The sequence below is a fragment of the Pan paniscus genome, chromosome 13, assembly GCF_029289425.2.
Source record: "Pan paniscus chromosome 13, NHGRI_mPanPan1-v2.0_pri, whole genome shotgun sequence".
Taxonomy (NCBI): Eukaryota; Metazoa; Chordata; class Mammalia; order Primates; family Hominidae; genus Pan; species Pan paniscus.
Window position 1 is genome coordinate 54,488,267 of NC_073262.2, and position 26,414 is coordinate 54,514,680.

The 26,414-nt window shown below is 39.1% G+C and overlaps 1 protein-coding gene across 9 annotated transcripts in view; it reads right to left on the bottom strand.

The window, feature by feature from the left end:
- The window catches only part of ARL5A (ADP ribosylation factor like GTPase 5A), a 41,180-nt gene extending 17,779 nt beyond the window's left edge, over window positions 1-23,401 (bottom strand). For 4 of the 9 annotated variants that reach the window (XR_004670168.4, XR_004670167.4, XR_004670165.4 and 1 more), the window contains exons 1-5: window positions 23,000-23,363; window positions 10,007-10,067; window positions 9,041-9,188; window positions 7,229-7,312; window positions 1,688-1,839 (exon numbers count right to left, since the gene is read on the bottom strand). Coding sequence is in view for 2 of the 9 variants with exons in the window: in XM_003832730.7 (XP_003832778.1) it covers window positions 1,688-1,839; window positions 7,229-7,312; window positions 9,041-9,188; window positions 10,007-10,067; window positions 23,000-23,045 (491 nt within the window). In the remaining 7 variants the exon portion in view is untranslated. Of the gene's footprint in view, window positions 1-1,687; window positions 1,840-7,228; window positions 7,313-9,040; window positions 9,189-10,006; window positions 10,068-22,999 lie in introns of all 9 variants that reach the window. The other 5 variants (XR_008624508.1, XR_010109393.1, XR_004670166.4 and 2 more) reach the window with 3 other exon arrangements.
- Between the last annotated feature and the right edge of the window lie 3,013 nt (window positions 23,402-26,414).

Below are 26,414 nucleotides of genomic sequence, written 5' to 3' on the forward strand. Positions count from 1 at the left end.
AGACTATTTGACAAAGAAACACTTAACATATTTTTACTGAAATGAATACATGCATAATTGGTATTATCTGTGATTTTTTTAATGAACAGTTTTTTTTTTTAATTAAAAAACCTTTTTTAAGGTTCTAACTATGCTCTTCCAAATGTCAGTAATAGTGCCTTCTATTAAGATTTGGCTTCAATAATTCATTATATTTGGTTCACCCTTCATCGTGGTCTTGAAAGGAAAACAATTTCTCCCACTTCAGCTAATTCATCTATACCCCATGCTTTTGTCCTTTCCTAACACTTCAAGAACCTCAACCCCAAACTTAAGACCTCTATTTAGAATTCATCACTTATTTCTTTTTTCCTCTGCTTTTAAATGCAATCATGCATCATTCAATGACAGGGATACATTCTGAGAAATGTGTCAGGTGATTTCATCATTGTGTGAACATCATAGAGTGTACTTACACAAACCTAGATGGTATAGCCTAGTATGCACCTAGGCTCTGTGCTATACAACCTGTTGCTCCCAGGCTACACACCTATACAGCATGTTACTGTACTAAATTCTGTAGGTAACCATAACCCAATAGTAAGAACTTTTGTACTGAAACATATCTAAAAATAGAACAGTTATTGTAAACATATAGTATTTTAATTTTATGGGACCACTGTCATATATGTGGTCTATCACTGACCAAAACATCATTATAGGGTGCATGACTATATATACAGATGCACCATATTTTGGAAAAATAGCAACAAAAATTGTACTTTAGTTTGGTCCTCCTTTTAGCTTTTTATCCTATTTCCAACCTCCTCTATTTTATCTTTCCTTCCTCTTCTTGCCACACTCTAGAGTTTACAAAGCTATTTTTGCTTCCTAAAATCTACCTCCTCTTTAAACTACCTCATGCCCACTTTCCCAATGCACAGAATTTGTTCTGATAAACTGGTTGAATGTATTCATTTGTTGTTAATTCAATGGCATCCTCTCCATCTTCCTGGTCCTTGACCTTAGATTTGACAATGCTGACCACACCACTTCCTTCTTGAAATACTTTCATCTCTGAGTGCTAGACAGGGCAAATTTCTACTATAGGCACACACTTCTCTTCCAACACCTATCATTCCAGAACCAAGGACCATCATTGCTACACTCTCTCCAATTCCCCCAATCCTTCTTTTGTTTAAGTGCATCAGTTCCAACAGTAAATAACCCCAAAGTAGTCTCAGACATGAATTCTCTTTGATTTGAGCTTCTTTATGCAGAAAATATCACTTAAAAACAATTACTCTGTAGGACTGTTATGGGGATTAAATGAAGCACTATATGGAAAACACTCCAGACATAGGACATGCTCGGCACGTGTCAGGTCTTCAGTTCCACCATCATCGTAAAATGTATTTCCTAACTTCTCCAGCTCTCACTGATACTCCCATTTCTCTGAGCTCCTATAGCAATTATAACAGCTACATGCTTCCATGTTCAGTAGGTTTATGTGTATTATATTTATATTGTTTTACTATTTACAGAACCACCCTAAAAAATCTCTGATTATAGACATGAACTACAGCTTACGTCTGTCCCTTACGATGTTTTATACACAATAGCCTTAAATATTTAGGAGTTTAAAGAAGATATACATGTTACTAAGCAAAATAAATGTTCAATAACATTTAAGAGGAAGACGTCTTACCCCTCGCCAGTTAGAGCACAGCATGCCTGGATATGCCACTGGTGATCTTTAATAGAAGTTAGCTTCAAAAACTGGGAGATTTCTGCTACAGTCATGCATTCTTTAACATCTTGTTTATTAGCAAAAATCAGCAATCCAGCTTTTCTTAGGTCCTATTAAAGCAAATAAAACTGTAAAGGCCAATACATTTTCCACGTATTTTTCAACTTAATTAACAGAATCTTTTTCACAATCTTAGTAAACAAGAATTTCTCAACTATGTGACATAAAAGCATCTCAGTGCCTAGGCTGATAACACATTTTTTATACTTGTATGTGTTTACATATTTCTTATAGTCTCAGACAACAATTTTTTATGGTCCTAACTGCTGTATTTAACAGTCATGTTTCCCAGTATATATACCACCCACCCCCTAAATCCAAAATTAGGCTTAAATGGCTAAGAACTACCTTTTAGCCTAATACTTGAGAGCTCTCCAAAATTTTATCTTGCCTATACTTTTCTGCTTTACCTCACATCACTCCTATATAAGTACTCTGCTGTAATTAGCAACCTATCCTACTGCTCTCTAAACAGTTTTGGGCACTGCCATCTCTATGTTGTTCAAATCATTTCTCTTGCATGTATTTCCTTCCCTCCAACCTCCTAAACCAGCCTTTCCCAATCAGGATTCCACAAGAGAATTAAGCTCCAAAGAAAACGATGAGTGACTACATTGCAAATCTCCCAATAATGTACACAGCTAGTACCTTCTAGCTGCATAGGAAATAAATGAATTCATTATAATGTATGCCTTAAAACCTTAGGGCTTAATTCTCAGTTGAAGTTCTATCCTAAACCAATCCTATTCACCCTAATTTCTGTCGCTGTATATGAAATTTTCTTAGATTTGAATATGTAATACGGCCATCTTGGAGTGGCATTAAACTTATCAAGTTTCCCCAATTAGAAGTTCTATCACTTCAATGCTATGACTCAGAGGCAAGTTCTTTAAGCTTTCTGAATTTGTTCCTCATATCTTTTACTGAGTATCTGATCTGAGCAAGACACCTACTGCATTAACCCTTTTCCGAATGTAATTGTGCACACTCCAAATAACTGGTATAATGTTTTACTCACTAAACAGGCCAAAAGTTCTTAGTCTCTTCCTGCCCCACTCCTCTCTACCTGCCAGTTTTAAAGCCAGGGACTTCCTTGATAATCTGTTCAAAATCACAGATCTTTCCCCCCAAAACACACATATGCATATACACAAAATTTTTTTAAGTTTATGTACAATTTGAGGGTGTTAATAAATACCCTAAATTCCCTACATGGATACTGGGCCAAGAATCCATGAAGGATGTACTCAATTAGCAAGTGAAACCCTCATAAAATTCTGCCTGTTACATATTAAGAGATATAAAATTAAGGTTTTGGTGCCACACTTGCAAGTTTTCACAACTGTTGAATGGCATTTGTCTTCTTAGGGATTTTACTGAGATATTTTGGTTTCAATAATGTGTGTATGTGTTTGAATAAATAAAATCTTCAGCAGATACAAAATGACTTTTGTTAGAATACAGTTTTGATGATTCTTTCTGATGCAAATAAAAACATTAGTAGTATATTTGTATTTCTTATTTGGTTAAAGGAGTTATGTAAAATATTTTATATAACAATCAAGACTGACTTTAATTACAGTGCCCTCTGCAGGATGGCAGCTATTAATGCTACCACAGTTTATATAGTTATCTCAATAAGTATGGTCAGAAAGGAATACTGCTACAATGTTTGCAATTTTAAGATTTCATGTTCAACTAGTTTCACCTATATTTCAGTTCACCTGCCTATATCAAAGGCAAAAAACTTGAAGAGATAAAGTATAACTTGTATACATATAGTCATTATCAAGGATATACAGTAAATATTTTTTCTTTTCTCCTAAACAGAAAATGAAACCATTCATCAGCCAGGTGCAGTGGCTCACACCTGTAATCCCAGCACTTTGGAAGGCCGAGGTGGGTGGATCTCTTGAAGCCAGGAGTTTGAAACCAGCCTGGCCAACATGGCGAAACCCCGTTTCAACTGAAAATATAAAAATCAGCAAGGTGTAGTGGTGCACACCTGTACTCTCAGCTACTTGGGAGGCTGAGGGATGAGAATAGCTTGAACCCAAAAGGTGGAGGTTGCAGCGAGCAAAGATAGCGCCACTGCACTCCAGCCTGGGCAACAGAGTGAGACTCTGTCTCAAAAAAACACAAAGAAACCATTATCAATAGTTGTTATGTGGCTGAGTCAATAAGTAGATGGACTTTCCATGGGATTTAATTCCTAACTTCCTATCTTCTCAGTTTCAGTACATCTTGCTAGTGTGTGCTGAAGTCTTATATAGGTCAAGTTTGCTAATGTTGACATGTTGAAGGAACAACCTTCTGACAAATACTTGGCACAAGTTAGGACACACGGTTTATATTATTATAAGTAATCTGTATTCACTCTTAATGATGAAATTATTTGTAGAAGCCCCTGAACTGAAAATTGAAAAACACAAAAAACAAAGCCATTTAATAAAAGGTCTCCAAATACCTTAAATCAGTTTTTCTAGATCTAAAAGGTTCAAACTTTAATTTAGAGTTCTTGACTTTTAAGAAGTTATTTTATCAATTTTTACATATTTAGAAAGAGAAGAAAATCTTCATTGGCTTTTTATTATATAACCTCAAAACCAAATATGTATATATTAGAACAGTAGAAAATAGATATATTAAATTAAGGCTGTTCATCAACGTGACTTAACAAGAGGTCAAAGTATAAGGTGAACAATGGTGATCTTTTGTACATAAACCATTTCAAACACTTTAAAACCACTTCTGCTACAAATTTCTAGTCTAAGATATATTTTAGTTTTATCAAGGAGATGAATAACAGCAATTGCAAGACACATTTACTTAGCATCTTCTATATACCATAGATAGTTGTCAATTTGTTTCTTAAAACTTCATTTGGGGACTGGGCGCTCACGCCTGTAATCCCAGCACTTTGGGAGGCTGAGGCGGGCAGATCACCTGAGGTCAGGAGTTCGAGACCAGCCTGGCCAACATGGTAAAACCCTGTCTCTACTAAAAATATAAAAAAATTAGCTGGGCGTGGTGGTGGGCGCCTGTAATCTCAGCTACTCTGGAGGCTGAGGCAGGAGAATTGCTTGAACCCAGAAGATGGAGGTTGCAGTGAGCCGATATGGTGCCACTGCACTCCAGCCTGGGCAACAGAGTGAGACTCTGTATCAAAACAACAACAACAACAAAAAAACTTCATTTGTGAAGGTAACTCCTAGAAGTTGAGTCATTCTGAATAAAATTTCAGACTTTGGTGTTTGGAACCATTTTAAAATTAATGAGTTCTAAAGTTGTATACTTCATTTATGATAAAACTTTGAAAATTATTTTAAAATTTTTACAGTTTTGTATTTTGTAATAATGTAAAGAGTCATTATCAGTGATGACAATAAGATTTTGTTGATTTATGTAGTATGTAAGAAACATCCAACTAACATCATGTCTACATTTATTTTTCACTCACACATTCTCACTCTTTGATCCATTTGTCTCTCTGCAGAACTTTGCCTGTTTGGCTCTTCTTGACCCTACTGAGTAGCTTGCTCAAACTCCCAACTTCATCTGTAATTCCTTTCTTCTCTGGTCATCTCCTCATTCAGTCTCCTTTCACTTTCCAACTAGGCCCTACTTATGTCTTCTTTTTACTTCTGCTAATAAAGAGTCTGAATGAGAATACTCAAGTTCAAAACCTGGCTCTTAAAAAGCTAGTCAAGTCACATAACCTTTCTGGGCCCCAGTGTAGTCACCCATAACAGATAATGTTAAGTGACCTATGTAAGTTAATGCCCCCAGCTAGTAAAAATCAAAGACTTTGAACCCTACTACTGGGCTCTTCATATACTGATCCTGCTGCATATTGGCCAATTAGAGTAAAAATCAGATAGGGAGACTACCTGTTAACAAAGTAAAAGATATAGCTCAGAGACAAATAACATTTGTATCAGTTTTTCTTTTTCCAAAGTCTTCATAAAACCACCCTTTGGAATAAACTGAAAAATGCTGCATTTTTGCAAAATAGGAATTTGAAAAGAAAAAAACAAAAACAAAAAAAAACCTTTGTCTTCTGCCTCTTTTATGGCTTATTGCTTGTATCCCAACTAGCAATGAATCTGGCGAATGAACACAGAATGGCAAGACGTATTTCTGTAAATCTCCAGGAGGTTTAAACACAGCTGCCGGAATTAGAGTCCAAAATAGGAAAAGGTGCATCTTGGTGGTCATAAGGAAATGAGGAACCTCAATTTACAAAACTACTTTACTAGCTTAGGTTCCCTAAAGCCCTGAAAGGTTGCCTGAAATACACAAAATTCTTAAAGCAAATCTCAAAAGCAAATCATCAAATCAATAACAAAATTAACATAAAACTTCACTACAAAGATATCCCTGTTTTCCTAAGCTTTGCAAAAAATTCCACTGAAATAAAAAACTCTATATATCTAAATATTAACTTTTCTATTCCTATCTATAAATGAGTTGAGAAAGTAGCATCTGCAATAAGATATCCAAAAATAATCAATTTTACTAAATACTATATAAACAGTATAATGTTATAGTTATCAAGTTGACTATATTATTCAGTTTTTTAAATTTATGTTACCGTAATATTTTTCTATTTAAAAAATTTTAATTTTTAAATCTATTTTTATTTCTACTTATTTATTTTTAATTTTATTTTTTGAGACAAGGTCTCACTCTGTCACTCAGGCTGAAGTGCAGTGGCAAGAACAGCTCACTGCAGCCTTGACCTCCTGGGCTCAAGCGATCTACTCGCCTCAGTCTCACGAGTAGCTGGGACTACAGGTGCATGCCACCACACCTGGCTAATTTTGCTTATTTTTCGTAGAGACGGGGTCTTGCCATGTTGCTCAGCTGGTCTTGAACTCTTGGGCTCAAGCGATCCCCCCACCTCAGTCTCCTAAAGTGCTGTGATTACAGGAGTGAGCCACTGTGCCTGGCAGGTTATTTTTCAAGGACTAAGAAAATGTGGCTAGTCATCTAGTTTTGTTTAGTCAAAGAGACAATATCAGAGAAACCTAACAGCAATTACATTTAAATATTAGTCTGCTGAGTAACAATCAAGAATTGCTAAGCACCCAGGTACTTTAAAATCTCATTTCCAATGATAATCCTCTGTATAATTAATCTATTCAAAATGCAAAATGAAAGCCACTTATAGAAATTACTTTTGCCCAGGAAAATTGTGAAACCAAATGTATCTAGGATAAGTGAAATAAAGTTCTGCAACTTACTCCATAATCTTTCTGCTGCTTCTGGATACACTTCCAAACTGGGAGATGTCAGAGTAATTGAGCAGTGTGGCCAGCAAATAACTAATTATTTTTAAAAATTTGAAATTGATAGCACCCTCATGAGAAACTAGAAAACAAAATATCGATTCCCATACCCTTCCCCATATCTAATGTAAAAAGACTACTTACTTACCTCATGCGCTAACATTTTATAGAGTTCTTCTCTAGTTACAGAAATCCTCTCTCTGTCTGTACTGTCCACAACAACTATTACAAACTAAAATAATTACAAAAAAATTATTAGTGATTATACAATTTGGTATCTGTAAAATTTATAATGTGTTTATTTGACATACAGGCTATTAATATCAAGAAATTGGAATCTTATGGTATTGTTGGAAAATCAGAGCTACCTATACATTGTGAAGCCAAAAGGTCTGATCGATTTTAATATATTTACTAATTTTTAAGAGAAAAGAGAATATGATATTAACATTCTAACTAATATATATAACGCATGTCTGTTTTCTAAACTAGTATCTTGAATGCTAATGGACCTATATCCATCTATTTGCACTACAAATCAACAAGAAAAACATGCAATATGATCCTGAATTTATTACTTCCAGGTAGATATTATTTATTAATATCAATCTGAACACCTAAAAGGGCATGGGTATGGGAGTAAAGTAATGTGACAAGATAAAGAAATCAATTAAAAAAAAATTCAACCAACTGAAAGAATAAATCTCTATCTAAAAACAAGCTCTCTTCCTTACATAAGTATCGCCTGCTACCTGCAAGCACAACCCCTTCATAAACTGATGATGAGACTGGTATCAGAAGGTGCGATGGAAGACTTGTGATTGTTGTGCAGGACTGAGCTCCACCGCAGCTCTTCCTCAACTCCGTGAGCACCCAAAAGCAAGAGATCAGCAGGAACAGACGGAGATTTAACTTACTCACTTTATGATAGCATTTATGATGCCCAAGTTGGTTCTGACTGCCTATTAGTAACATGCACTATTTATTTTTTGGACCTAGATCTTAATTTTTAAATAAATTATTATGATTTTCTGGATCTTTTCAATTCTTCAGACTTCATCAACCAAAAGGCAGATGTATGAGAGAACTGCTACTTTACCTCTCCTCTCACTTGACAGCTTACTGATAGGTGGCTTTATCACTGTAAGGCCCATTTTATTCCAAGGTATTTTAATAAAACTATTAATTTTCAGGCTGTTGGCATGAATTTGAAACCTATAGCATTATGTATACAGTAGCATATATACCTTTATAATCATACATAACTTCCCTTATAAAAAAATGATTAAATGCCTAATGCAGTGTTAGGAAATCAAGTTGTCAGATACACTTAATGGTTTCTTAATGACTTAAAAGTCAGCTTTATATACATATAAACCACGCTTTATTAACCTGTAATAATGAACACTACAAAAACAACGGTCAGTCTTTTAATTCACAGGTCTATGCAATGAAGCACTCAAATGTCAAAGGTCTGAAATTTCCTTTGGGAAATAATGTGTAAATAAAAAGATATGATTATGTCTAAAATGCCTTATAATCAAAAGAAAAACAATTATTTAATGTGCAATTGTGTTTTGTAAAAGAAAATAGTAAAACTGGCTAGGATTCAATCCATCAAAACCCTCTCATTTGGTGAGCTAAACTCAGTCAAACATAAATAGAGAGAAATGAAATTATAAACTATGAGATGGAAGTCATTAAAAAAACTATTAAAGACAAGTTCTGAGATCAATACACAATCAGAACATAATTAACCACCAATTCTCCCTATAGAGGTTCAATGATAGTGGACATATTGAACAATGACCTTGGAATAGGAAATCAGATTTTACTCCGCTTAAACTCTCTATGTATTAACATACTGTGATATTTCAAAAAGATTAACTATAAGGACTCAAATCTAGATGTTTTCCAAGCATTCTGTTTATAGAATTTTAAATATTGTAAGAAACATTACCTCTGTGTTAGTATAGTAAGTGTTCCAGGAAGAACGAAGAGATTCTTGGCCACCAATATCCCACATTAGGAAACGTGTATTATTAATCACTATCTCTTCTACATTACTTCCTATTGTAGGAGATGTATGTACAACTTCATTCATAGAACTGGGGAAAAAAGTTTATATACATTACAATTAGCAAGGAAGCTAACTTGCTTGAACAATTTTTTAATCAAGGACAAATCAGCATGACCTCCTTTTATAATTTATAACTAAATATCTTTTTCCCACTAGTTTACAACATGAGTGAGGGTTTAAACAGGGCTGGAACTAGGTCGTAGGCTATCTGGCATATACTAGGTCATTCCAGGAAACTTTATAGTTTCTACTTTATAGTTTTCTACTTTCTTTTTTTAAATGTTACCCAGGCCGGAGTGTAGTGGTGTGATCATACATAATCAGTGGCATGAGGTTCACTGCAGCCTTGACCTCCTGAATAGGATCAAGCAGTTTTCCCACCTCAGTCTCCTGAGTAGCTGGAACTACAGGTGTGCACCACTACGTCCAGCTAATTTTAAAATATATATATATTCATATATATCTTATAAAGAGATGGCATCTCACTATGTGATCCAAGCGGTTTCTCAAAGTCCTGGCTTTAAGCGATCCTCCCACCTCTGCCACCCAAAGTGTTGGGATAAAGGCATGAGGCACCGCACCCGGCCATATTTTTCTACTTTCTACAAACAAAAGAGCTTTAGCACAAAACAAGTGGACAACTCAATGCCAACTATATGCTCAGTATCATATAAATTTCTTGCTTTCTACTAACTATTGCTGAGATCTGGCTCCAGGTTTATAGCCAACCTGCTTTCTTACAGGGTAACTTAGGTTTCATGTAATTTCTTACTGCATTCATTGATTATCACCCAGGCCAAAAAAGTAACTAGAAATAAAATAATTTTTAAGATAGTTAATACTTACAATTGGTAAAGAATGGTAGTTTTCCCTGCATTATCCAGCCCAACAATGATAACTTTGTGCTCTGAAATAGAGAAAACACCAGTGATTTTTTTTCAAAAAAGGAAAAAAAAAATTATAGGAAAAAATATACTCTGTATTTCACCCTTCTATCTATGGCATAATTCAGTGCATGGCACTTTATACTTTCTCAGAAGTCAAAAGAACATCCTAGCAAGACCAGCAGAAGTGTGCCATTATACTCGCCTTCCCCATCGCCATTATTCTAGAGACAACTCTCATCTTTCCAACCACCTCTCTAGGAAGCCATGGCACTACATTTCCTCTATTCCTAGGCAAGCCTACTCTCAGTAAAGTAGACCAAACATAATCACAATTTACAAATGACTTAAAGTATAAATGTTTCACATTGGATTACATCAATGAGGTTCTAACTGGAACTTAAGGCATCAACTGGGTGCATGTGTGTGGAGTGGAGTGAATGGGAAGGAAAAAGGTCAGTTTTTTAAATGGGTAATTGTAAATTATGAGTACCTTAAAACCACAGGGCCACTGTAACATGAAAAACAAATCTAAGAACCTATGGCTATGGTGGCAGCGACTCCCTCCCCCCATTTGGCTTCTGTGGCACCACTTTCTCCAAGTTTTCTTCCTGTCTCTAGTCATTCATTTTTTTTCAATGACTCCTCTTCCTTGAGTCTTCTCTCAGACATTCACGTTCCCCAGATGTTTTCTTGCACCCTCTTCACATTTCAGCCAGGCATTTGTAAGACCCATCTATTTCCAGCCTGTCCGAAAGCAATTCCCAAAGACAGCACAGCATGTGGAAGAAGCTAGTGTCCAAGATGGCCTCTGGATAGTCATGCCCTTACGTGGCCGCCTCCTCTTGACTCTGGGCTGGCCCTGTGACTTACTTTTAACCCACAGATGCAGCAGAAATGACCAGAAGTGATTTCTGAGCCTAAATCATCAGAAACATTGCAGTTGCTGCCTGGCTGTCTTGGACAAGTCCTCCTAGGGTAAGTCAGATACTATACAGCAAGCCCAAGACTGCTGTGCAATTTAATGAGTAAGCCCAAGTTGATCATGTGGTGAGACCCTGTTGAAAGGGATGACCAGTCAGCCCCTATCTCTTCCAGCCATTCTAGCTGAGATGACAGACAGACAAATAAGCCATCTTGGACATGCAGCCTGGTTGAACCTACAGAGTACTCTAATTTTAGCTGCTATCTGACTGCAACCAAAGGAGACTCCCCAAGGTAGAACTTCCTAGCTGAGCTTAGTCGATGCGTAAGAAACATGAAAAATAATAAATCATTGCTTTAAGCCATAAAATTAAAGAATAGCTTATTACACAGAAACAGATAACTGAAGGAGATATTAATGGCATTATATGACCTTGAGCAAATGACTTTTATTATTTCTCTGACCTTAAGTTTCTTCACTGTAAGATAGGGGAAATACCACCTATCACTCAGGGTTGTTTAACAATTAAAATAGCACACAGCAGTGCCTAGCACTGAAGAGGAGAGAGTTCTTAACCTGTTTTGCTAGCCCAGAAAAAGATAAAAATTTACTAGAAACCGTACTTCAAATTTTGAATTTTGATCTTTTCCAAGGCTAGTGATATCTAGTACAACACTCTCAAGACACTGGGCAGTAGCAGTAAGCTGCAGCTCCCAGTCGGCCATTCAATAACGAGGGTAAACAACCAATACTGCATAATAGTATACACTGTGCTATCAAATGGTTTTGCCCTACTGGAGGCTAATGTCTGTGTATTGAGCACATTTAAGGTAGGCTAGGCTAAGCTATGATGTTCAGCAGGTTAGGTGTAATAAATGTGTTTTGACTTAAGTTACTTTCAACTTACAACAAGTTTATTGGCACATAACTACATCACAAGTTGAAGGGCATCTATAAACTAAAGTTCAAGTCACTCTCCCTACACAAGCTGCACATATGTTCACAGCAAACATTTCTCTACAGCTACTCATGGTATCACTAAATGTCGGAATTATCCTAATTCTCCATTTAGGGAATCAGACCAATCTTCTAAAGTCTAGCTTTCCATGTAGAATCACTTTCTCTACTCTACTCTAGCACTTATCCTAATTATTTACATATGCACTAATCTCTGCTTAATGAGGCATCTTCAACTGTATAGAATACATATTAATCATCTTTACATTTCTAGTGACTACAACTATTCCTGGCATAAAGTAGGTACTCAATAAATGTTGAATTAATATTCATTCTATAAGTAATAAATGTTGAGGATTATAACACCTCAGAGTAAGATCTTTATAATTCAAATGGTAGATGTTTTCCATATAATTGCCACTTACCAGAGGAAATTCCTAATGATCTATAGGCACCTCCTATTATACAAAAATAGGAAGATCAAGTAAATAAAACATTTTAATACAATCCATTTTATCCAGTCATCTATTTCTTTGTAAGAAAGAGCAGGCAGCTTAGAATCACTAGGGTCCTTAAGTGACATGACCACCTGCCCCTTTTATGAGTTATTAAGAATAATTTAAAGACCTAGGGCCCAGGCCAGGTGTGGTGGCTCATGCCTATAATCCCAGCACTTTGGGAGGCTGAGGCCGTCGGGTGGATCACCTGAGGTCAGGAGTTCAAGACCAACATGACCAACATGGTGAAACTCCATCTCTACTAAAAATACAAAATTAGCTGGGCGTGGTGGCACATACCTGTAATCCCAGCTACTTGGGAGGCTGAGGCAGAAGCATCGCTTGAACCCAGGAGGCGGAGAGTTGCAGTGAGCCAAGATCATGCCATTACACTCCAGCCTGGGCAACAAGAGCGAAACCCCGTCTGTGGCCTTTAGTCTCCCAGATCCACAAACAATTCTGCTACTATCCCAGAACAGACAGGACTCGGAGAGAGCAATTCATGGAAATGACTAAGACATAAATAAGAACAGCAAATGAGTAACATACAATAAGATGAAATGTTGAAAAATGAATGACAAGTAACAAGTCTATCCCTGAGGAAATGTTACATGACGGATGAATTGAAATCAGATGATTATTTGGGGAGCATGGAATCCCAACCACAAGGAGTGTTACAGGCTGCAATGACTGATGTGAATCCCTTTTTTTTTTTTTTTGAGACAGGGTCTCACTCTTGCTGCCCAGGCTGGATTGCAGTATCACAATCACGGCTCACTGTTGCCTCAACCTCCCAGGCTCAAGTGATCCACCCACTTCAGCCTCCTGAGTAGCTGGGACCACAGGTGTGCACCACCACTCCTGGATATTTTGTTTCTTTTGTAGAGATGGGGTGTCCCTGTGTTGCCCAGGCCAGTCTCAAACTCCTGGGCTCAAGCAATCCTCCCGCCTCAGCCTCAAAAAGTGCTAGGATTACAGGTGCGAGCCACTGTACCTGGTCTGAATTCATCTTAAGAGCAAGGCCATGCCTGCATGAGGGCCAGGTAATCGAGTCCTTGGGACAAGGTACCTTTGTACCTAGAGAGTTTTTAAATAGCATGGCAATTCTGCCTAACTCCATTTTTCTATGTCCCAAAATTAAGCATTCCTTTTTTGATGACGTAACTCCTCTTCAGTTTTATTAATACACACACTCATAAACATTTTTAACACAACTAGAATTCATTATCAGGCTATACTCTGATCTCTGACTTGGATAACAGTTTTTAGCTTCCCAGGAGAATACTGATTTTTAATCACAGCATTCTCAAAATGTCAGCTTATTTTTAAGTTACGGGAATATATCCCGCCCCTGCCTCCACCCCATTCCCCCAATGTATTAGCTACAGGCCAGAATTTAGATGGGCTTCTCAATACTTGGGAAGAAAATACAATTACTCTGACCAATGAAATACCAGAGAAAATACAACTACTCTGACCCTAAAAACAGTACAAAATTAGCAGGAAAAGTCCAAAAGGAAACAAAAATATAGGCAAGAATCTATAATATATAACAATAAAGAATGACTAAAAAATGTGTATATGTATAAATAATGTACACAGAGACAACGAAGTAAAAAACAGTACTCTCTCAGTTTCTTACAAGGTCCTTAATCAGCTAAGGAGGTTAAACACTTATTCCAACCATGTTACCATTTTTTCAAAATAGTTTGCTACGGTTCTTTTATAATTGCTTTCAGAGCCTGAGGTACACCATTTTGAATATTGCCATCTAATGGTGGCAAATCTTTTAAACTCTGAAGATGAACTTGACTTTAAAGTGGGAGATGAGCCACCTCGTATCATCTTGGTCATAAGGTAAAAGGTATCTAAAATGAGTGCCATTTTTTTTTTGTTAAGTGAAATATGAAGAATTATTTAAAAATTTGTTTCCAAAGAACTTCTGAGTTTCAAAGAATAGATTGAATAATAGTAGGACATATCAGTGGAAAAACTATATAGCCTCCTAAAATGATAGCTTTAAAGTAAAACCTCATCTGGCTTTAGTACAGGTATTTTTTTAAGTGGTCTCCTTACTTCAGCCGTGTCCTTAGGACTTGGTTACTATGTCCTAATTCCAAACCTGGTGCTTTTCTAACAGTTCTGTTAGGAAAAACTAGCTAGGCAAAAACTACTGGAAAAAAAAAAAAAAGACTCTTAGGCCAGGCATGGTGGCTCACACCTGTAATCCCAGCACTTTGGGAGGCCGAGGCAGGTGGATCACAAAGTCAGGAGTTCAAGACCAGCCTGGCCAAGATGGTGAAACCCCATCTCTACTAAAAATACAAAAAAATTAGCCTGGCATGGTGGCGTGAGCCTATAGTCCCAGCTACTTGGGAGGCTAAGGTAGATGAATTGCTTGAACCTGGGAGGCGGAGGTAAAATTCTTTATCATACCTGGCCACTAGCTGAACATGATCACCAAGGTAAAATTGCTGTGAACAAAACCATGTGCAATAACACACAGACAAGTCTAAGATAAAGCAGATGGCAGAAATTACTCATTCCAGGATTTCATCTTATAACACAAGTTAGTTGCCTACTGAGGAAAGGAAAAGGTTAACAGTTTCAAGATGCATCATCTTTTACAACCACTGTATGGAATGAACTAGAGTATCAATAAGCTGAAATTAGATAACCTATCCTGTGGTGGATTAGGATTTAAACTGCTTTAAATCTTTCTTTAACAGTGCCTAGAAATAAAGAAGGCACACTGGAGAGAGAAGGTATAGTAGATGATACAGGGTAGGAATCCACATGTCTGGGCCAGGCACAGTGGCTCACGCCTGTAATCCCAGCACTTTGGGGGGCTGAGGCGGGTGGATCACTTGAGGTCAGGAGTCCAAAACCAGCTTGGCCAACATGGCGAAACCCCGTCTCTACTAAAAATTCAAAAATTAGCTGGGTGTGGTGGCACACACTTGTGGTCCCAGCTACTTGGGAGGCTGAGGCATGAGAATCAGTTGAACCTGGGAGTCAGAGGTTGCAGTGAGCCAAGATTGTGTCACTGCACTCCAGCCTGGGCGACAGAGTGAGACCCTGTCTCCAAAAAAAAAAAAAAAAAAAACACAGAATCCACATGTCTGGCATGGTGGAAAATGTTAATAGAGAAAAGTGTGTTGGAGACAGTGATAAGAAAGAAATGAAGCGGCTAGCCATGGAATTTGGGCAGGGAAAGAAATCCAGTCCTGCCCTACAAGGTTAAGAATGTCCGGAAGTCCTAGTAGGTGAAAGGTTAGGTTATTGTTAGGGTAGTAGGAAAGATGAAAGGTAAAATGGCTATGAACAAGAGGAGAGAAATTAGCCAAGGTCTGAAGCTTTGGAGGACCCATAACCTTCTGTCTGCACCTGAAAGTGAATAACTAAATCCAGGTAAGATGATTAGATAAACATGATGAAAAAGGATGAGGGTGACAAAGCTAGCTAAGCCTTAGCCCAAATCTTCCCCTAACTCTTCTTGACCTACGTACTAAAACTTAGAAAAGCTGCTCTACTCAGTCTCTAGAACGTGTCATAAACTTTCCAGTCATTTAACTTTGCTCACGCCATTCTCCACACTACAATCTTACTCTTCTGCCTACCTATTTTACAAATTCAATGAATTCCTATATACTTACAAATGCATAAATATGCAACCACGCCCCCAAACTCTTAAGACCTAAGCAGATTTCTAAAGTCAATCAAGGGAAACCAAACTAATATATTTTAACATATCATATTCTTACCAAATGGTTAAAATACTTCAAAAACAAAAAGGAGGAAAGAAACTCCAATCAAACATAAGCAGAACCTGGAAAATATCCAAAAAAACCACATGTAGTCATGTAGTCTGAGATCTCTGGAGGGCCATTCCAATGAAGAATCCATGATCCAGAGGATCTTTACCTCCTTACTCCACCCAAACACCTACAAACTACATTCATTACCAAGTTCTAGTTGCTTCCTCCCAAGACGTAGCTCTATTTGAGTTTTTTTGTATTTTCACAATAAAGCACCAATGACTTTTTTGAGACACAGTCTCGCTGTTGCCCAGGCTAGAGTGCAGTGGTGTGAGCTTGGCTCAATGAAACCTCTACCTCCCAGGTTCAAACGATTCTCCTCCTGCCTCAGCCTCTCAAGCAGCTAGGACTACAGGCAGGCACTACCATGCCCGGCTTTTTTTTTTTCTTTTCTTTTTCTTTTTTTTTTTTTTTTTTTTTGAGACGGAGTCTCGCCGTATGCCCGGCTAATTTTTTAATTTATTTATATTTATTTATTTAGAGATGGCGTCTCGCCCTGTCACCCAGGCTGGAGTGCAATGGCATGATCTCGGCTCACTGCAACCTCTGCCTCCCAGGTTCAAGGGATTCTCCTGCCTCAGCCTCCTGAGTAGCTGGAACTACAGGTGCGCACCACCACGCCCAGCTAATTTTTGTATTTTTAGTAGAGACGGGATTTCACCATATTGGCCAGGCTGGTCTTGAACTCCTGACCTCATGATCCACCTGCCTCGGCCTCCCAAAGTGCTGGGATTACAGGTGTGAACCACCTGTACGTGAATCATCAGAAGGTTACCGTGCCTGGCCTAATTTTTGTATTTTTAGTAGAGATAGGGGTTTTGCCATGTTGGCCAAGCTGGTCTTGAACTCCTGACCTCAGGTGATCCGTCTGCCTTGGCCTCCCAAAGTGCTGGGATTACAGGCATGAGCCACTGCGTCCCGGCCACCAATGACCATTTTTAATAGCTTCCTAAATCTAAGACATAGCATGTGGGTCACAATGAGAACTATAAAATTAAGACCAAACTGTGCAATGGGCTCAAAGACAAACGTGTCATCTCAATAATAGGGTCAGATTAGTCACAAAGTTTTTAATAGTAGATCAATTTCCTCTGAACATCCTTACTCTCATCACCACAGCCTGTTCCTTTCATTAGCAAGATGGAAAAGCATCTATACAAAATGTAAATTTGTAGCCCAAAAGTGCTATTAATGCACTTCAAAATAAAGACTTCATAGAATCCCAATATGCCTACTACAAGAATGTTATTGTGGACAAATGTAATAAAACTTTCAGCCATTCCAACTCTTTGATGCACAAGAATCATCAGAAGTTTACTGCTTAGTATGATTTTTCTTTTAGACTATGTCACAGCATTCCTGTATTTACTCAAATAAGCCACAACAACTGCACTGTTCTAATGCGTTGATGGAACTGTGAGTTACCAATTAGGCTTTAACATACCAATCAATACTTTACTGTTTTGTCATGAAAATTGCTTCTTGTTTCCCTTTTCCTTCATTTCCTTTTGACACAGGCAGTCTACCAGTTCCATTCATTGCCAGTTTTTAAAAGTTAATACATATTCCCCCAACTCATCAGTCAATAAATTAAGCATAATAATAATTGTTATTGTAGAGAATTACTATCTCTGTGAATCATACCACATCGGAAAACACAAAAACACCAGGGCAAATAAATGGAGAGACCTCTTGATTCATCATTTTTACCTCATATCTGAACTATCACTAAGCCCTATCAATTCTATGTCTCTCAGAGCAAAAAATTCCATTTGTCATGTTCACTATAGTTCTCTTAGTCCATAGGACAGCTCCTGGAATAAAGCATGAGCTTAATATTTTTCATGAATAAATAAATCAGATCTGGAAAATATAAAGGTTAGGAGAGAGATATCTGCTTAAGTCGTTTTGTATTAAAAGTTCAATTTTTAAAACTTAAAAGTCTTAACAATAAAAAGAAAGTTTGAAAATAAACTTGCTATTACAGTAATGGCAAATTAAGTTTCAGGGGAATAACCAAATTTTCTTTTGCACTATGAGGTTGCTGGAAAAAAAAAGCAATGATTACACATGGCAAAATTAGAGATCCAATCAGGAGGCAGAAATCACACAATAATTTGAACTTGGAAAGTTCAACATCAAAAAAATATTACAGGGGACTGGAGTAATGAGAGATTGGCTAAAAGATTATGGGAATGACAAATATAAGAAGCACTCACTATCCCTAGGGTTGAGATAAAGGTCCTCCCCCTCCCTCCAGACTTAAGATGCAGATCTCGTTGGAGGGCACAGATAGTGGCTCACTGAATGGCAGAGAAGTAGCTGTGGTGAGGTGCCAGTGGAACCTGCCCAAAAATCCTCCCTCTTCGGTGCTGAGGAAAACTGTTTATTGAGAGGTATTTCACCGGAGACCTTCCATTATGAAACCAACTAAGACGGGTACTAGCGGAAGCTGTTGGCTGCTGCTGACCACTATGCAGTACAAGAGCCAGGCCTTGGAGACGGTGTTCATGCTACAAGCAGAGCCCGTCAAGAAAGCACACTATAACTAAGTACAAACACCCTTTCCTCCTACAATGCCTCTCCAGTGCAGCCTACTGACAAAACTTAACATTTTGCCCAGTGGCAAAAGAAAAACGTTTAAAGGACCTAGCTCCACTTCCACAGAGCATGCAAAAAGGGTTTACAAATGGTCTCTGACTCGTGATGTTGTAAAAGCAATACACATTCAGTAGAAACCATACTTCGAGTACCCATGCAAAGATTCTGTTTTTCACTTTCAGTACAGTATTCAATAAATTACACGAGATATTCAACCTTTATTATAAAATAGGCTTTGGGTTAGATTTTGCCAACCTGTAAACTAACGTAAATGTTCTGAGCACGTATAAAGCAAGCTAGGCTAAAGCCATGGTTTTCAGTAAGTCTGGCATATTAAACTCATTTTTTACTTACTGTATTTTCAATTATCTATCTATTACAAATTATCAACTATCACAAATTGAGGAGCATCTGTATTAGAAGCTAAGAGGCACAGTCTACCCCTTGGCTACTCAGCTTCCATATGTACTCTTCTCCACACATTTAAACTCCCTAATAATAATAATAATAATGATAATAATAATAATAATAACAACAGCAACAACAACAACAATAAGCCAGAAACAGAGGTGGCTTCCTCAGCATCAGGTTCCTGAAGCACAGGCAGCTTCTCCTGCACCCACTCATACTTATAATTCCTTTTCTAGCAACCAATCAAGAGAGCAATACAAGGCTATTAATGAGGAAATTCCACAACTTCTTTTATAGTTCACATCAGTCAGTTCTTTTTATCTGAGTCCTTCTTATACAAAGTCCTTCTTACACGAAGTTGTGTGCAAATGTGCGTGCGTGCATGTGTGTGTAGAACTAACTCTGGCACTAGATAATCTTGTTAAAATCCAGGTGTGTGTGCGTAGGAGAAATAACTCCGGCACTACGTAATCGTGGTTAAAATCCAGGTCTATCACTTTTACCTATAGTGCTTTAAGCAAGTTACCTGTTTCCGTACCCCTGTAAAATAAGGGGAATAATATCTACCTTGTAGGGTTGTTGTAAAGAGTAAATCAACTAAGTGAATATTAAATCAAACAACCTGTGTGAACCTTGCACCAGTGTTAACCACTATTATTTTACTTGTAGAGACAAAGTGAGTTAATTTCCTGTCTCCCAACACTACACGAAAGCTCCATAAAGGCAGTGGAATTTGTCTGTTTTGTTCCCTTATCCCACCACGTAGAACACTTCCTGGACTAAATAGGTGTTAAAATATTTGTTTATTGAGAATAAGTAAACCACTGATCACAAGCTCTTCTATAAAAAAAGTTACTAATGGCAACTTTTCGAAGTTCTAAAGACAACTTAGAGATTAGCAACTGAAAAAGTTAATGGGGGGAGGAGGAGGGAGGGAAAAATGATGTCAATCTCTTAAGAGATTCCTTCAGGGTTTTAACTTGCCTGGCTCTGGCATATACCAGTTGCATGGCCTGGGGAAAAAAAATCATTCCACTTAAGCCTCAGTTTTCCCTTTTCAGGGGAAATAACTACTTCAAAAGATTGTTAAAACATAAAATAAAATAAAATAAAATGATTTAAATGACAGCATCTAGGATAAAGTTTGTACTCTACTGAATCTCAGTATCAACTAAATGTGACCTCTGGTTTTTCTAGTTCGAGCGGTATACAAATAGCTTTCACTGTGCACTCAATCTGAGCTTTAACTGAAAAAGCTGTTCTCGAGGGGTTTCAGAAACAGGAGATACTGCATAGTTTAAGTTTCATCAGATGGCAAATTCTGTAATCTCCCGAAACATACTTTCCAAGAGTTTCTATGAAAAGAAAGTAAGATTGCATTCTGAATCCACTGAAGGTAAAACAAGAGCATCCAACACGTATCTAACTTATATATGTCCTATACAGAAAGAAAAAAAAAACCCTGCTGGGCACCATGGCTCAGGCCTGTAATCCCAGCACTTTGGGAGGCCGAGGCGGGTGGATCACGAAGTCAAGAGATGGTGACCATCCTGGCCAACATGGTGAAACCCCATCTCTATGAAAAATACAAAAATTAGCTGGGTGTGGTGGCACGCACCTGTAGTCCAGCCACTCGGGAGGCTGAGGCAGGAGAATCGCTTGAACCCGGGAGGCACAGGTTGCAGTGGGCCAAGATCACACCACTGCACTCCAGCCTGGTGACAGAGCAAGACTCCATCTCAAAAAAACAAAAACAAAAACAAAACCCAACAAATATCTGGCATTAGATTAAATGGTGGATATTCGGAAAAGTGACCCTATTGATAAGACAGCCACACTGTTTAGCAGAAAAGAAATAATTTATTCACACTTTCACAATATTCATATCTAATTTTCTAGAACTTAACTTCATTAATTTCTCTATTAATTTCCGCCAAACTGCCATAAATGTCCCGTCAAAAATTACCACAAAATACAGGTTATAAAAACACTACTATTAGCAATTTGTAGTGATACCAGAGCACACACCCTTATTATTTACTACTCCAAGGAGCTGTTGGCAAAGTTCTCATTTATTCTTAACTTACAGAAACAAATAATTTTATCATTGACTCAAAATAGAAAGTGGTGATAACTCTTTTTCTGGCAGCACTAGAGCTCAATTCACAGTCTTTCTAAACCTCACAGCAGATGAAACACTAGCTTTGCTAAAAATAATACAAAATGATGGATGTTAAAACTAGAATAGATCTTATCTACTATAAGTACCATCAGTCTTACAGCAATGTACGTTTTAATATTTGCAATGTAGAAATAAAGTTTACAAGATTTGGAGGCTCCACAGATCCCTGGTGTGCTAGGTGAGAAAACCTAGACCAGAAAACCTGAGAGTTCAAGTGACTGCTTCCCACTCTCCTGCTCCCAACACTAACAGCCAGTCCAGTCAGAGACAGTGCTGATTAGAACTGATTTTCTCTACTTTATGAAAAATCCTCTTATCAGAAAAATTGATACTGCCCTTTCTTTCGGTATCACGTGACCTACACATCTGTGTGTGTGTGCGTGCGTAAAAGATACATTAGGGATCACAAGTTCTAGTTCTGCTTGCTTCCCCTAAGCTTCTTAAAAGAGCAGCTAGATCATGAAGAAGGAGGTGGTAGTAGTAGGTGTACATAATAGATGCCACCATTCACGTAAGTCTTTATTGGAAAACTGGGACGTGACACCATCAGCTTACACAACAGAAAAACACAAACTAAGTTCCTGACAGCGGAATGAACCACCCAACTTGAGTTAAAAAGAAACAAAAGTACACTACTGTATCTTAATAAGTATCCAGTCTTTGGGTTAAAATTGTATTCTCTTTCCCCAGTTTTAGTCATTTTGTAACAAATTTTAACAAGCCTGATAGGTATTTCATGGCCATGTCTGAGGTTGGCTGAACTTAAGCATCCCTATATAACACACTTTACACTTAGTAACTTGCTAGTTACCTATGGTTAACAAATGTTTCATATGGTATGTTTTTAAAACTTTCGGTGAAACACTTTAACATTTTTAACCCAGCAAAACAAACAAAAACTGTGTCTAATAACCCACACGAGTAGAAAAATGACCTTAAGCTTAACCTTAAACACAGATATTATAAGTAAAACAAATGGAGAGAAGTCCATCTCTATTCAGGAGGCAGAAGAACCCCCCCTGCCCCCAACACACACAAAGACGGGTGGCAGTGGAGGGCAGGCTCATAAACCAGAGGTGTAATGGACAAGTCGAGCGATTCCTCCCGTTTTCCGCATTCTGCAACCCTCGGTCGCTCAGTGGTGCGGTTAGGGCCGCAATCTATAACCTTCATTCCAGAAGACCCCAGCACTTCTATGTGGTGTCCAAACACAACTGGTGAGCAAAGAAAGGGCTGAAAGACAGGCCAGGCCGTGCTACTCAGGGACGTCGGACCTAGGGCAAGAAACCTTTACCACTCTCATTCGAAATCGGAGCAATGGGTCTATTACGGAAAAGACTTCTTAGGAAGGTCTCCTAAGACAAAGGGCTGCGAGTCAGGAACCATCCCCAAGCTCGGCAGCCGGGACCGAACGGTCCCGGGCCCGTATCCGCGCAGCCTGCACCCCGCGCTGAGCTGGCGCCCGACCGAGCCGCCCACATTCCGAAGTATTCGGAGACCCCCACCTAGCCGGCCCGAGCTGACCCTCTCCCCAACCCGTACGCCCGCGGACCGAGCTCCTCACCCTGGTGATTGAACAGTCTCCATATTCTGGTGAAGAGAATTCCCATTCTCGGGCAGCGGACCCCCCCCCCTCCAGACACCCGGGCCGCCTGGCTTCCCCTGGCTCAGGCTGAGGGGGAGGAGAGAGACGCGCTGGAGCCTCCGCCTCTGCTGCTGCTCCCGCGCTGGTCGCGGGCCCGCTTCCAGGGAACCGGAGGGAGGCCGAAGCCCAGGCCGCCCTGCCGCGCGCAAGGCCCCGCCGCTGCCGCCGCGGCACTCGCCTGGCTTGCGGACATCGCCGCCGCGTTGTCTGCGACGAGCCTCGCGGGCCACCGTCCTCCCCCAGCTCCTCTCGGGCGGCTGCGGTGGCGACGACCACGCGGGCGGGGGAAGTGAAGGGGCGGGCCTGGAGGGACGTGAGTGCGCAGGCGCGCGGCCAGAGGGGCGGAGCGTAGGAAAGGGCGCCCGCCCTGTCCTCGCTTATTTGCATAACCAAGACTGCGGAAGGCGCAGGACTTTACCCTGGGACTGAGGCTGTGAAGACCGCAAGTTGGGGCAGATGGCTTCCGACTGCTTGCTGTTGCGTCCCCGAGTATTTATATTTCCCTCGAATCTTCTCCATTGCGCCATAATGTAAACATATAATTGAGTACCCCATGTCCATCCCCAACCCTTCACATACACTACACTAAAAGTTCCACGTCATGACTCTTTAAGACATTGTGTCCCCTGTGGGTCTTTGAGGGAAAAGTCTGCTGCTCTCTGACACTCAGCTGAAGTCAGTGGCCTTACCTAGATAGTCACCTTAAAGCCATTTTTGCACTTCAGGGCTCTTTTCTCTCCAATCTCTTAACTCTCACGTCAGTATTGCCCAAAACAACGATTTTGATCAAGTCACTCCCCTGTTTAAAAACCTTTAGTGGCCACCAAAGCTCCATCCCTTTCTGTTCTCGTTAACCTTAGTAAAAAGGAAAATAAAGAAAAATTGGGAGACTTGTAGGAGCCATTTGAACTGCTTTGCACGCCCATCCCCAACAGCTGAATGAAATTAAGCAAAATCAGCAATAAACCGCACCTTCCCAACTCACTTCTCCTAACTACCCACTATTTTACCTCAAAATATAGAAAAGTAATTTCGTTGACTTCTTTTGGGGCTTTATGGTTAAAAAGCCAAAGTTTAGAGGAGCCATACATGAAGGGAAGGAAAATCATAGTAATCCATATTAATTTATGGATTATCATGTCTGGATTTACTTAATATTCTGTACACTGTTTAGAAGAACAATGTAGTTTGTATAACCAATTTGCATTAACTCTGTAATATTTCCATTCTCGCACACCGTAGGTAATGCTTTGGTAGCTCTAAGACTTTTTCAGACTCCCACACAGATGTCAACTTATGAAATGGATGTCATATACACATTATGTGATGGCGGAGCTTCATATTTTACAATCTACCCAAGGAAATGGTCTCCCAGGTTATTTTCCGAGTGAAGAAAGAAGAGAGAGAGAGAGAGACAGAGAGTTTAAAGACCAATTTATCTATGATTACAGAGAAGTGCAAAATGTCATTGGAGAGACTTCTGACTTCAGGCATGAGAGGGTAGGATGGTTTGAATATATCCTCCTACCATTAGCAAATAGAAAACTGCACAAAGTACAGGCAACGACATTTCAGATATTGAAAAACACATCACAGTACTGTGATTCTTTGCAAAAGAGAAAGAAACAGGTGGAGTCTTACCATTTCCTGGACTTTATCCCTAAAAGCAATTCCCAGTCAACTACGGAGGAAGTGGGAACCCAAATGAGAATCTGGAAACCTCCTAGAACTGAAGACGCATATCAGCATTCCCAGAGATCAAGGTGACTAGAATTTGTGAAGCAGAGTAACTGGAAGGAGGGAGCTACACAGAGAAAAGCTCTGGAAACCTGTTAAGGGGCCATTGAGTCTTTGGCTGCATATCAATTTGTGCTCGTGCAGTATGAACCCCCAAGAGGCTGGCCAATCACAATTCCTGAGGAAAAATAAGTACCAGGAAACTGTAATGCAAATGATTCCCAGAGATTACAACGGGTCAGGAATCATGTGAGTTCCCTTCAGCCAGAGTGAAGAGAACTGAATATATAGGACAGGGGTGTCCAATCTTTTAGCTTCCCTGGGCCACACTGGAAGAAGAATTGTCTTGGGCCACACATAACATAAGCTAACACTATTGATAGCTGATGAGCTAAAAAATAAGTAAAATCACAAAAATACTCATAATGTTTTAAGAAAGTTTACGAATTTGTATTGGGCCACATTCAAAACCATCCTAGGGCCGGGTGCAGTGGCTCACACCTGTAATCCCAACACTGGAAGGCCAAGGTGGGCAGATCTCTAGAGGCCATGAGTTTGAGACCAGCCTGGCCAACACGATGAAACCCCGTCTCTACCAAAAATTACAAAAATTTGCCGGGCATGGTGGCGCAAACCTGTAATCCCAGCTACTCTGGAGGCTGAGGCAGGAGAATTGCTTGAACCCAGGAGGTGGAGATTGCACTGAGCCAAGATCAAACCGCTGCACTCCAGCCTGGGTGACAGAACAAGACTGTCTCAAAAATAAATAAATAAATTAATTAATTAATTTTTAAAAAGCCATCCTGGGCTGCATGCAGCCCACAGGCTGTGGGTTGGATAAACTCGATATAGTTGAGTGGACACCACCAGAGACCTTAGAAGAGGAGCTAACTGGCCTAAGAATAAGCCCTACACAAGACCAATCCTAAAGGAGCTTAAAACCAAACCTTGAAAGGGCCAAACTAATTCACAATTGCCTGCCAAAACAAGTATAACATTCTTTAAAGGAATATGAGATCAAGTCATCAACAATGTAAACTTTACATTGTCCTAAATCCAATAAAAAATCACTAGACGTGCAAGGAAACAGGAAAATGTGATCCATAACCAAAAGCAAATCACTCTACAGAAATACCCAGGCATGGGGACATTAAGTGATTGCCCCAAGTTCATGGCTAGTTATTGCTGGATCTGGGCTTTGAACCCAGACAAAGGTTAGATCCACACTCGAACCACTGTGCTAATCTGCATGTTGTATCAAAGTACAAATGAGATGTTTCTCTCCCTCGTACATTTTATTATTGGAAATGTGCTGATGACAGGAGAAGTAGCTTCAGGCATATGGCTGGTAGATGAGTTTCAGATTGTTGGCTGAAATACTTTGATAGTTGAGACAGCCTTATATAATACCTCTCCAATAACTGAGGTACTATTCATTCAGTCAACATTTATTGTATTCCAGGCATTGTTTTGTATGCTTCAGATGATTACCTAGCTTAAAAGTAACATATCAGTACTTTTCTTTTTCTTTTTCTTTTTTTTTGGTGGGGGGATGGACTTTCGCTCGTTGCCCAGGCTGGAGTACATTGGTGCGATC